The sequence below is a fragment of the Megalobrama amblycephala genome, linkage group LG11 (genome assembly GCF_018812025.1).
Source record: "Megalobrama amblycephala isolate DHTTF-2021 linkage group LG11, ASM1881202v1, whole genome shotgun sequence".
NCBI lineage: Eukaryota > Metazoa > Chordata > Actinopteri > Cypriniformes > Xenocyprididae > Megalobrama > Megalobrama amblycephala.
Window position 1 is genome coordinate 28,120,015 of NC_063054.1, and position 14,190 is coordinate 28,134,204.

General features: G+C 36.2%; 1 protein-coding gene across 6 annotated transcripts in view; it reads left to right on the forward strand.

The window, feature by feature from the left end:
- The window catches only part of cdc42bpab (CDC42 binding protein kinase alpha (DMPK-like) b), a 77,639-nt gene that overhangs the window by 26,732 nt on the left and 36,717 nt on the right, over positions 1-14,190 (forward strand). For all 6 annotated transcript variants that reach the window (XM_048207173.1, XM_048207174.1, XM_048207172.1 and 3 more), the window contains 4 exons: positions 4,605-4,696; positions 8,781-8,864; positions 9,277-9,372; positions 9,801-9,949. In XM_048207173.1, the coding sequence (XP_048063130.1) occupies positions 4,605-4,696; positions 8,781-8,864; positions 9,277-9,372; positions 9,801-9,949 (421 nt within the window). The remainder of the gene's footprint in view (positions 1-4,604; positions 4,697-8,780; positions 8,865-9,276; positions 9,373-9,800; positions 9,950-14,190) is intronic.

A 14,190-nucleotide genomic window follows, 5' to 3' on the forward strand; every position in this document is an offset into this window, starting at 1 on the left:
AAAATAAATAAATATATATATATATATATATATATATATATATATATATATATATATATATATATATATATATATTAAAAATATGTAATATATTTATTTATTTGTAAATAATTTTTTTTTTTTTTTATATATTTATTGATCTAATGTAGTGTTGTCAAAAGTACCAACCGCAATACCAAGTCGGTACTGAAATTTTAAAAATATGACGCTTTGAGCGATGTTGAGCGGATTCGTAAACACCTCTGATTGGCCTTTGTCTTCACACACTCATCAGATATGTCTGTGATTGGCTACAATGATTAACGGACTGGAACATTTGAAAGCACATGGAAGTGTCTGAATTTGAAAGCGGGAGCGGACCGGTCTGCTGATAGACTCCTGCTTTCAAACGCTCTCATGTGTATCTGGGTAAGTGCTCGGTGAAGAGTGTCATTGATATCTATTTACATGTTTTTGAAGCGTTGAACATTGTAGCCAATCACAGACATATCTGATGAGCTTGTGAACACAATGGCCAATCAGAGGTGTTTACGAATCCACTCAACAGCGCTCAAAGTTTCATTTTCTTTAAATTTCAGTACCGACTTGGTATCGCAGCCTGTACTTTTGACAACACTACTCTAATGTAGTTTGTATTTCCATGCATGCTGTAAAAAATCGATTTTTAATGAAATATTATATTCACAGTTACTGTCACCATAATAAAAATAACTCCTAGTGTGATATAATACTTTGGTCATACTGCCAACCCTTACTTAGTGGTGTTTACACATAGTTTGTATTGTTGGCATGTTTTAGCTGTCAGCAGGGTGTGTGATAAAGTACCTGACCTGTGATATGTGACTGTGACTACTGTTAGATTAGCAGTGGGTCAGTTCTTAATGTAATTACAGTAGTAATGTGGAGCAGATCTGATGAGACATAATGACCTGGCTGGGTAATGAAGGCCTGCTGGGACCAAAATGCCTTGAAGCCACCAATTGTACCTTGGTGATCTACCCACTTATTTGCTCTGAAATACAGATGCTGTAACTTCAACAGATGATGACCCCTTAAATAGAATTGGAATATTGTGTGGGAAACATTTTATTTATATTTAGTTTATATTATTAGATGCTTTACTTTATCGATACATAGATAAATTCCATGATGCTTTAGTTTTCTAGATGGTTTTATCCTTAGAGAACACCTTTAATAGTTTTTCAGATATTGTACTATTTTTAATTATTATGTTAGGCCGTGTGTCCACCAAAGCATTTTTTAGCCAGCTGAACACGCCAGCGCTCTTCTGAAACCGCCTTGCTGCGGGCTCTTGAGAGCGCTTCAGCGGCACAGCTTTTTTTTTTTTCTGATTTAGTGAATTGTGAAGACATTTTTATATTCAGAAACAATGTAACGCACTTGCTCTGGCACTAGTTTTGTATGAAGAAATGTGCTTGTTGTTGTCATTTGTTATCGTTGTACAAGCAGAATATGACGGTTGGTTGGTGTGGAATATGTGACAATGGCTACGTTTACATGGACAGCAGTAATCTGATTACTGACCTTATTCTGAATAAGACAATATTATGATTAAGGTGTTTACATGAGTTGGTTTTAGAATATTCCATTCATGTTCCCATTTTACATGTTATAGAACATAGATCGATTAATGGCAAACGTCATTACGTCCCCACGGCACGCCGTCCGACGTTCTCTACAGAATTTCACGTATCATCACCACACAGTTCGTGCCATATACAGTTTTTGGGTGTTTTCATTTTTAATCTTACAAAAGCTTCAAGTGCAGTTAATTATTTGACATGCAATACGTGCATATATATATATATATATATATATATATATATATATATATATATATATATATATATACGGAGCCCGCACGTGACATGCAAGGATAAATAAATTGTGTGCATGATTTACTAATTCGTTCCCTCGATTTATACATAGAGGGAACAAATTAGTAAATCGTTCGTACGATTTAGCCCAGGCTACTATTTATTTTCCCTCTCATGTGTGGGGCTCTGTAAATAGACCGCGGTGGATACAAATTCTCCAGCAAAAGGCCTCCTGTACTTTAATTCGGCAACTTTTATTCATGCCACCGCGACAAACTCAGCGGTTCTGATGAGATATGAGGTGAGAGGAAGTTGATTTGTGGCTTCTTGCTTGACGCTTGCTCTCTTGTTTGCCGTCAAAACGGTTGACCACTGCCGTGTGTGTATTATGTGTCCTGTGGCGAAAACTCCCCACATGACGTTAATAGTGTGATTAAGGTGTGTACATGTGTATAATGCACTTCAATAATGCGACTAAAATAGGAATACTCCACCTGTCTTAATTCGATTTGTGTTTACTTCGAGTATGACTTTATTCGGATTAAGGTAATAAAACATCGCTGTTTACATGGTCCTTTCTTAATCAGAGTATTGTCTTAATCGTATTAATATCGGATTACTGCTGTCCATGTAAACGTAGTCAGTGATGAGCACTGCGTTTTATCCAAATTTGACCATTCTTCAACTGCGACTGGTAAAAAATGCAGATCGCTCAGCATGAAAAATAGAATCATCACGCTGCTGCCGTTTTAAAAATGCTCCCATTGAAAACAATTGAAAAAATATACTAGCCTCGGGGGGAAAAAAACGCTTTGGTGGACACAGCCTAAAGGTGCAATGTTTTCAATGGTTGGGTTTGTAAAACCACATTTTACTTATAGAAAAGGATCTCAGATGTTGTTTGTAATAGCTGTATTTTTAAAATGTCTTTGTTTTACGAAAGATGAAGCACACTTTAAAAAAAAAATAAAAAAAAAAATAAAAAAGTAGACTAAACTGTAGCTAAACAGTTAAATGTACTGACATCTATGTGAACTTGATCAGCTGGTTAAAAGTAATAGCAAACATGGCACAGAAAGATGAAATTAGTTCTGAGAAAAGGGTTAGCAGTCTTTTGGTTTTATATTCTGTTGTAATGCAAAGGAAATTCATATTTTCAAGTGCAGTGAAAGTGTTAAAGGGATAGTCATCAATTTCCCACCCTCAAGTTGTTCCAAACCTGTATGAATTTCATTCTTCTGCTGAACACAAAAGAAGATATTTTGAAGAATATGGGTAACCAAACAGTTGATGGACCCCATTGACTTCCGTAGTTTTACTATGGAAATCAATGTGTTCAGCAGAAGAAAAAAAATTACAAGATTGAAACAACTTGAAGCTGAGTGATGACAGAATTGATGATGACAGAATTTTCATTTTTGGATGAAGTATCCCTTTAAGTTTTTCAGAGCCGCTATATGTTCTAGAACACTTTTCATTCATAATTTATCCACTTTGAAATAGCCAAATATGCCAAAACTCCTATAACAGTTTGACCTGTTTGTTGTAGTCTGACAAGCATTTCCTTATTTCTTACAGGGCCCGATTTTTTTTTTTTTTTTTTTGCATTTCTCTCCTCTGCACAATTCAGTATTGCTATGGCAACAGAGCCGCCCCACCCCATGTGCATGATGCTGATTGGAAGAGATTTAGGGGCAACATTGTGAGTCTGCAGCAGAGGCAGTGCATGCGCTCCCATGGAAAAATTTTGCTACAGCACACCTCCATAATGTGTACAAGAGCCATTAGATGAGGTCGAGCTTTGTAAAAAGATATTTCAGGAAGGTCAAGCTTACCTCATTCTGAGAGCTTAAAGCTGTAGACTGATGATGGCAGGTGTGGGTGGCGTGTTTGTACTCTTGTTGAGGATAAACATGGAAGACTTTTATCCTTATCGCACCATGGTTGAGATCATCCACTTCTCTGTTCTCATGTTTTCTTACTTGATATCAGAGTCAGGGATGGCAGGTCTCTGTTTAGGATGAATACACCCTGTGAATAAATAACACAATATTACTGTTGTAAAATAATTATTTATTTTACACAATATTTAGAAAAAAATTGATATTATTTGAAGCATGATTTTTTTCATAAATAAATGAACTGTTAATAACATACACTACAGTTCAGATGTTTGGAGTAAGATTTTTGTATGTTTTTGAAAGAAGTCTCTTGCATTTATGTTCAAAAATAAAGAAAAAAACAATAATATTGTGAAAATTCGTACAAATTTAAAATAACTGGTTTCTCTTTTAATATTTTATAATGTAATTTACTCCTGTGATGATAAAACTGAATTTTCAGCATCATTACTACAGTCTTATTGTCACATGATCCTTCACAAATCATTCTAATATGCTGATTTGCTGCTCGAGAAACATTTATTATTATTAATGTTGAAAACAGTTCTGCTGCTTAATATTTTTGTGGAAACTGAGATGCATTTTTGTCATTATCAGAACACAATGAATAGAAAGTTTAAAAGAACAGCATTTATTTAAAATATAAATATTTTGTAAAATTATACTTCAATACGGTCACAAATGAATGCGTTCTTGCTCAATAAAAGTATTAATTTCTTTTAAAAAATCCTACTGACCCCAAACTTTTGAACGATAGTGTTTTTATTCATGTTTTTAACAATTTCTAAATTTGTGTAAAATAAATAAAAATAGTACTTGTTTTTTTTGACTGAATTGGTCACCTTTCTTTCTTTCTTTTTTACAGCCAAACCTTTCACATCCAAGGTGAAACAGATGCGCTTGCGCAAGGAGGATTTTGAGATCCTGAAGGTGATTGGACGGGGAGCTTTCGGAGAGGTATTTATTGTTCTCGTTTCCTTTGGAACATTCAATTTTTTTAGATTCCATAAAAGCCCCTTTGCATTATTTATTGAGTTAGTATACTTATTTACCAATAAGCACAGGTATGTTGCAGAGTAAGGAGGATATTCTTCATGCAGTACTTTTAAGAGCCCCTAGGCAGTTGATGTTCTTTTGTAATGACAGACGTGTGATGTAGTCACTGGGGAATGTGTGGTGTACAGGTAGGCCAGGAAACCAGTACTATTAGGTTACTTAGTGAGGCCTGGCTTTTCAGAATGGCTCATGAAGTGGGAACATTGGACAGGAGCCATGTTTTAAAACCCCAGCAAATGGTTATGGAATTTTTATTCAGGTTTTATTTCACAGTGACTGAGAAAATAGCTCTGTGACACTTTGACTGTTCCAGGTTTGCCAAAGTTGTGCTGAAGAAATAGTTCACCCGAAAATAAAAATTATGTCATTATTTACTCACCCTTTTTGTGCAACCCTCTTTTTTCCATGGAATACAAAAAGTGAATTTTTGAGGAATGTCTTGGCAGCTCTGACCTTTGTGCACAAGTTGTACAGACTATTTCTATGATCATCCTTATTGAAGCTCCAAGGCTTTAGTCCTCATTCAGATATATATATTTTTGCCATGAAAAAAAAAAAAAAAAAAAAAGAAATCATATGGGCATGCGTTTGGGAATTGCAGGACAGTGAGTAAAAGATGACCAAATTTCCATTAAGCTAATTCTTTAAAATACAGATCTGCTTTAAACAAATTACTCAGAAATCAAGTACCTTACATTTTCAAATAAGTGAAATACATTAACAACTGCATCTGGAAAAAAAGACAGTTTAAATTTTTTTTTAACAACGGATAGGTTTGAGTTATAAAAATGGCAACACATTTATTAGATTTGGTGGATGGAAATACATCAAAGATCCTTGAGATTAAAGTAGACTTTAAAGGGCAATATTTGTCAGTCCTTGGGTTTTTCTCCACTTGTCAACGTCTGGTGAGCTATGATTCATCCATGCCCGCCTCAGTGGGAAACGTTTTCGTCTGACACACCACTCGACAGGGTTTCCGGCCTCACTTCAGTCCAGCTGGAATCAACAGCTCATGGAAACCTAGCAGAAAGTCTGTTCTGCTTAATGTGAGCCTGTTGCCAAAATAACACGAGAAAGGAAGCCATGCAGCTGTGAGAAAACGTGCGAAGGAACAGATTGAGGATCAGTCACACACTTTCATCTCCTGATGGATCAGGATAGGCTTGGGCGAGCAGAAGAAGGGCTGATGACGTCATTTCCTGTGGAGACTTCTGAGCCAGTAGCTGCTACTGCATTTCGAATTTGAAGATGTGTGAAAAAGTTTTAAGATCATTAAGAGTCACATTATTTTCAACACTTTTAAACCCCACTTACTGAAAAGGAATTTTTTAATTAAATCTGTGTAGGGTGTGGAAAGGAGAATCACATCACATACTGTCATCACATACTTGATGGCAGAAAGCGAAGAGGAAAAGAACTTTGAAGGAGATTCCTCTATCAGCAAAGTCTGAGCCAAGAACAGTGTGCTCCTTCCTGATCAAGTCACTGAACATTGCCAGAGCACGGTTTTGTCCTCAGATCATCATTTAATAGAGTGAAGACATCACATATCCAACTGAGCCTAATGCTTTATATTTCCTCTTTAAGGCAGATGCTAGATATGGTCATTATGTTACTTTTCCTGGGTCTATGATCTCATGGCATTTACAGGCATCTGTTTTCCTCGTATTTGAACTGTGCTGTTTGTAGTCTCATAGAGATTGAATTCGACAGGAATAGACTGTCTGACTGACATTTATAATGTTAAAAAAACTCTGTTGCAAATAAATGCTGATCTTTTGAAATTTCTATATTAATAACATTTGAGCCAAATCAGCATACTAGAATGATTTCTGAAGGATCGTGTGACACTGTTGAAAAATTCAGCGTTGCTGTGACAGGAATAAATCACATTTATATACATATAAACTACATTCAAATAAAAGTTTATTTTACTGTGTAATTATATAATACAGTTATTTTAAATTGTTTTTTATTGTTTTTAAAAAATTTTGTTTTTATTGTATTTTTAATTAAATAAATGCAGCCTTAGTGAGCATAAGAGATTCTTTTAAAAACATCTTTTAAAAAAATCTTACTGATGCCAAACTTTAGAAAGGTAGTGCAAAGTGGCCAACCACAGATGTTGTAGGCTTGTTTAGAGGCACCAAGTTATGGAGTTATAAAGTTATAGAGTGATACTGCATGAGTAAAATTGGGATTTGTAGGGATTTAAAATGCTTTGTAGGCACAAAAATCATGTTTTACTTTTTACTTATTATTATAGGGATGCACCAAAATGAGAATTCTGGGTCGAAACCGAAAAATTCAGGATGCACTTGACCACAAACGGAAACTAAAAATAAATTAATTAATTTTTGCACATAAGGCATTTTTATATCAACTTTTTAACAATTGTTTATATTCCAGTTTGTTAGTGAAGAAAAATGAACATTTAAAGGTGCCCTAGAACCAATTTTTACAAGATGTAATATAAGTCTAAGGTGTCCCTGAATGTGTCTGTGAAGTTTCAGCTCAAAATACCCCATAGATTTTTTTTTAAATTATTTTTTTAACTGCCTATTTTGGGGCATCATTAACTATGCACCGATTCAGGCTGCGGCCCCTTTAAATCTCGCGCTCCCTGCCCCCCCGAGCTCTCGACTGTAATAAACAAACTTCACACAGCTAATATAACCCTCAAATGGATCTTTACAAGATGTTCATCATGCATACTGCATGCATGCGTCGGATCATGTGAGTATTGTATTTATTTGGATGTTTACATTTGATTCTGAATGAGTTTGAGGCTGTGCTCCATGGCTAGTGGCTAATGCTACACTGTTGGAGAGATTTATAAAGAATGAAGATGTGTTTATGAATTATACAGACTGCAAGTGTTTAAAAATGAAATTTACATATTAATATGTAACGTCATACATATTAATGATCCTGACTGTTACGTAACAGTCGGTGTTATGTTGAGATTCGCCTGTTCTTCGGAGGTCTTGTAAACAAATGAGATTTGCATAAGAAGGAGGAAACAATGGTGTTTGAGACTCACTGTATGTCATTTCCATGTACTAAACTCTTGTTATTCATCTATGCCAAGATAAATTCAATTTTTGATTGTAGGGCACCTTTAAATGACAGTAACCTGTAACTTATCTTTTATGACAGATTTATTCAAACATACATTAAAAAATGAAGACATCACTAACAAGTAGAATATAATGAATATGTAATACAGTACATATATTTAGCAAAATGCTCTTCTCTAGAGTTATTTTTTTTAGCTAACTAATGACTTTATGGACATTGAATAGCTTTATTGAGGTAATGTTAAGTGACATTGTATCGCCTATAACTTATTGACGTCTTTCCCTGGTTGAAACACTGATTGAGTGATTACATGAGACAGAATTCATTTCAGTAAGTTGTAACTTATCTTTCAACATACCTTCTGGTGTTCACCCATGATTATTTCGTGCCGTAACTACTAGTAGTAAAGAGGAAGAAATGATCGGTTCGTATCCGCTTAATCCGTACTGCCGCTTGAACTGAGGCGGAGCACCAAAACAACATTTTATTGTTTGAATTTCATAATAAAATCGACTGAATTTTTGAGACTTGTAACTGTTGTAGCTTATCCATGTTCTGTGCACAAAATAAACACTGAACACAGTCAAAATGTGCCATCAGGGAAGTCCTAATTAAACGTCTGTTTCGGTCATTGATTTCGTCCCTTCAAAACCATTTCGGCCCAAAGACGAAATTTCGGTGCATCCCTACTTGATTAGTTGCATTCAGTTTCTGCAGACTTACAGTACCAGAAGAAATGAACAAATCTGCTGTACTTTTTCTGCAATGAATGCTAATGTCAGCACTTTTAACAAACAAGTTAAGTAGCACTTTTGTGTAAATGGCAATAAAAAAAACACTATTTCCAGGTAGAGTTATGTTTAAGATCACATCAGGACTTATGTTCTTGTCTTCCTTACAGGTTGCAGTAGTAAAGGTGAAAAATACAGACAAAGTATTTGCCATGAAGATTCTCAACAAATGGGAAATGCTCAAAAGGGCTGAGGTGGGCTGATGTTTTTACTGACATCTCTTCCTTTTATTCAGCAGATTTGGTCCACATAAGCAAACTGCTTTAGCTGCGAATTACAGTAATGGTTTTCTCAAGACTGATTTTTATATAATGTGCAAATCTTGATCCAGTTAGCATCAGGCTTTACCATTCAGCTGATGCAGCTGTTTCTCCTATATCCCTGGCGTGTCATTCCTTAGCTTCCTACAGTGTTACTCCCTCCGTCTTTACCCATTACATGAGAAACCACTTAAAAACAAACAGTCTTTGCTCTATATGATTCAGAAAGCATTCCTCATGGTGGAAACAGACCCCTTGGTTGGAGTCATTCTAAGTATGTGGGGCGCATTTTTGATCTCTGACTCCAAAAAGTGGTTTTCTTTGACATTTACCTCTGTTTCCTCAGACGGCATGTTTTCGGGAGGAACGGGACGTGCTGGTGAACGGGGACAGTCAATGGATCACAACGTTGCACTATGCTTTCCAGGACGAGAACAACTTGGTGCGTGAGAACTCTCAAGCTCACATTGGGTCTGATTCACATTCACTTGATAAGGTGCAGAGGAGGAGATAATGTGATGATCATCAATCACTGCTGTTTCAAGGGACGCTGTCTTACAGCAGACTATATCCGTGCCGTGCTGTGTGTATATAGCGTGACTGGAGAAGAGGGACTTCAATAGGAATTATCATTTTGAGTTCAGCTTCACGAGTGGGAGTGTGAGGGAATGAAACTGGAGAAAGAGAACGATAAGAGGTTTTAGATGAAAGAATGTCATGGATAACTGAGATGAGATGGGATGGGTTAATCCAAGGGTAAAGGGAATTTAAAAGATGTAAACTGTCTATGATTGATAACTTTGTTTCCCATTTCTTTTGTTCCTTCTCTTATTTCTGTCTTATTCGCTCCCTGTTTTTCTCTCCTCCTAGTATCTGGTGATGGACTACTATGTAGGGGGAGATCTGTTGACTCTGCTTAGTAAGTTTGAAGATCGTTTGCCTGAGGACATGGCCAAGTTCTATCTGGCCGAGATGGTCATGGCTATTGACTCTGTGCATCAGCTACATTATGTTCACAGGTGGGTCCTAGCATCTTTAAATCAGGGTTGTCAATCAGTTTTAAATGGTGACTAAATTAATTACATGATTTGCTGGTTAATGAAATTACTATTAATGGAATATATCAATATTTGCTAAACCATCAAATGGTAATAATTTAAAAACAGCTTTGTGGCAGACAAAAGCATTGAATATTGAAAGTGGCTTTATAAGTCAGTATATTGGTTGTTTGATTTCCATATCCCTGAATATAATCTTATCATCCTCAATGTAGCCTCTTCTAACCCCAGACCAAAATTAGGAAGTTGTAACATTGTCCAGAGGAATCCATTTTTCACTCGAATTTGCCTGTAAAATAGTTTCATTTAGTGAGAATACACAGATACTTTTGATCCTTAAATACATTGACAGATGTGTCAATGGAGAATTATGCTTTTCTGATGACATTTGATGGCAGCTGATGCCATGTTAACCAGCCAAAACGTGACCCCTTTATTGAAACAAGAAGTTTGATTGGGGTTATCCGTATTTTCTAAAAAGCCAATATGCTTTAGTTAAAGCTGCACTCCATATCTTTTTTTGGTTAAATTTTTTCAGAAATCAATTTACAAAAAAGTACATAACCAGCCAGTGTTCAAAACTATCTCCTTACCTTAGCCCGATTCACAACGGTAAGCTTGTAATAATGTTTTCTAATAGAGTGGTACTGGTAGGTTTCCACGCAAAATGCGAGCATGCCGCCGTTTGTATTCGCGTCATTACGTCACGTCCGTGAAAAAGCATGGCATGTGAGGATTTGTTACTTACTTGTTCAGATGACATTTTTTGGTGAAAATTCTTATTTTGGTCATACTTCCAAGACTACAATCTGTGATTCCAAAGTACAGTATCCACCGGTGCGGTGACTGACAGCCACACATTCTCCTCAAAACATTAGATTTATCTGCTCTGAGGAGCCGTGCTACTGCACAACCCACATAAAGATAATAATTCTGCAAATAACTGCAATTCCATGTTTCAAACAGAAATGGCGACAAAGAGCCAAACGGACTGCAGCTTTAAGTCACAGCAATAATAACCCTGTTTGCTAGTTGGTTGTGGTTTTAGGAGGAGGGACATTCTCATTCTAGAGAGCATTTGATTGGACAACAACCTGAGTAGTGCAACATGAGTCATCATTATATTTGGTCTGTTTTCACGGAAACAAGAATATACATTTTACATAAAAAATTGTGTCTGCTTAAAGTTAATTTTGTCAATGTTTAGGAGTACACTACTGTTCAAAAGTTTGGGGTCAGTAAGATTTTTTTGAAAGAAATTAATACTTTTATTCAGCAAATATGCATTAAATTGATCGAAAGTGACAGTATGTTACAAAATATTTCTATTTCAAATTAATGTTTTTCTTTCGAACTTTCTATTCAACAAAAAATCCTGAAAGAAAATGTATCCGCAACTGTTTTTAACTTTGATAATAAGTTTATTTTCATGTATTACAATTTTTTTTGAATATATTAAAATAAAAAACAGTTATTTTAAAGTGTACTGTTAATTACTGTTTTTCCCTAATATTATCAAATAAATGCAGCCTTGGTGAGCATAAGAAACTTCCTTCAAAAACGTTAAACTTACCAACCCCAGACTTTTGAACAGTAGTGTATATTAGCATATAGATGAACTCAAAGCTAATACACGTGGAATAAAAGCCACAAAACACCCACTTTGATTTCATGGGTTTTTCAAATCAGCTAAGCATGCACTGAGATCAGTGCAATGAGTCGGAAAAAGGCTATGTTTAGTCTGAGGTATGGCTGGGTTGGAGCCCATCTTTGGTTATCATACAGGAAGTGGCTTCTCCATATTTGCATAATAACAGGCACCAGTTGCATAGAGCACTCAGTGTGATGAATGTGTTTGTACTGGGACCTTGGGTGTGCTTCAATCTCACTGAACACATCATTTGGGTACAAACACACACACTTTCTCTAATGTACTCATGTCGTCTTCCTCACAAACCTATGTGCAGTCTTGGTCTGCCAATTGCAGTCTGTTTTTGGGGCACCCAGAGGGACAGGCAGGGGAAAGTTAAAGGCAGTAATCATGGGGTTAGAGGTGTGGTCAACTCTCCTCTCGTGAGAGTTTGGCACGCCTGGTTTGTGGAGGGTGGGGACAGAGAGGATTGGTCTCCAGGGATGGGGTTGGTGTGGGTGTGTTTTTGTATGAGCAAGCCATGTTAAAGGGTGTGCATATGGGAATAAGTGCGCCTGTACATTTGAGGGTGGATGTACTGTGTGAAAATTGTTGAGACACCACAGTTTGCATGAATGCACAGTGATGAGTCCATAATTAATAGTATACCATCTGAAAAAGGATTTAAATGGATATTTTTTAAATGTACACATTTGGAGAGATGATTATTCTCACATGTTTACTTCATATTTCTTTATACAGAATATAATTTCTATTGCATTCTTGGTCAGCGCCACCTATCATGCAGGCGTGAATTAGTCGAAGGCAATCAAAGGTTTTGCGTTCAGTGTGAAAGCACCGTTCATCAGTGTGAAAGGGCCTTGTGCCATAATGCATTTTCGGTTTTATTTCACTTAACCATGCTGCTCTAGTTGATACAACAGTCACACTTTAGATTAGAGTCCGATTCTCACTATTAACTAACTATTAACAATGACTTTTGCCTCAATAAACTCCTAATTACTTCTTATTAAAGGTGCCATCGAACGTTTTTTTTACAAGATGTAAAATAAGTCTAAGGTGTCCCCTGAATGTGTCTGTGAAGTTTCAGCTCAAAATACCCCATTGATTTTTTTTTTAATTCATTTTTTTAACTGCCTATTTTGGGGCATAATTAGAAATGCGCCGATTCAGGCTGCGGCCCCTTTAAATGTTCACGCTCTCCGCCCCCTCCCGAGCTCTCGACTCTATCATTGCATAAACAAAGTTCACACAGCTAATATAACCCTCAAAATGAATCTTTACAAAGTGTTCGTCATGCATGCTGCATGCATACATCGGATTATGTGAGTATTGTATTTATTTGGATGTTTACATTTGTTTCTGAATGAGTTTGAGGCTGTGCTCCGTGGCTAATGGCTAATGCTACACTGTTGGAGAGATTTATAAAGAATGAAGTTGTGTTTATGAATTATACAGACTGCAAGTGTTTAATAATGAAAATAATGACGGCTCTTGTCTCCGTGAATACAGTAAGAAACGATGGTAACTTTAACAACATTTAACAGTACATTAGCAACATGCTAACGACAGATTTAGAAAGACAGTTTACAAATATCACTAAAAATATCATGTTATCATGGATCATGTCAGTTATTATTGCACCATCTGCCATTTTTCGCTATTGTCCTTGCTTTCTTACCTAGTCTGATGATTTAGCTGTGCACAGATCCAGACGTTAATACTGGCTGCCCTTGTGTAATGCCTTGAACATGAGTTGGCATATGCAAATATTGGGGGCGTACATATTAATGAGCCCAACTGTTACGTAACAGTCGGTGTTATGTTGAGATTCGCCTGTTCTTTGGAGGTCTTTTAAACAAATGAGATTTATATAAGAAGGAGGAAACAATGGAGTTTGAGACTCACTGTATGTCATTTCCATGTACTGAACTCTTGTTATTTAACTATGCCAAAGTAAATTCAATTTTTAATTCTAGGGCACCTTTAAAGGTGCCATAGAACTTCTTTTTAAAAGATGTAATATAAGGTGTCCCCTGAATGTGTCTGTGAAGTTTCAGCTCAAAATACCCCATATATTTTTTTTAATTAATTTTTTTAACTGCCTATTTTGGGGCATCATTAACTATGCACCGATATATAGGTTGCGGCCCCGTTAATTCTCGTGCTCCCCTGCCCCTGGAGCTCGCGCTTGCCTTGAACAGCATAAACACAGTTCACACAGCTAATATAACCCTCAAAATGGATCTTTACAAGATGTTCGTCATGCATGCTGCATGCATACATCGGATTATGTGAGTATTGTATTTATTTGGATGTTTACATTTGATTCTGAATGAGTTTGATAGTATGCTCCGTGGCTAAAACTGACATTACACACTGTTGGAGAGATTTATAAAGAATGAAGTTGTGTTTATGAATTATACAGACTGCAAGTGTTTAAAAATGAAAATAGTGACGGCTCTTGTCTCCGTGAATACAGTAATAAACGATGGTAACTTTAACCACATTTAACAGTACATTAGCAACATGCTAACGAAACATTTAGAAA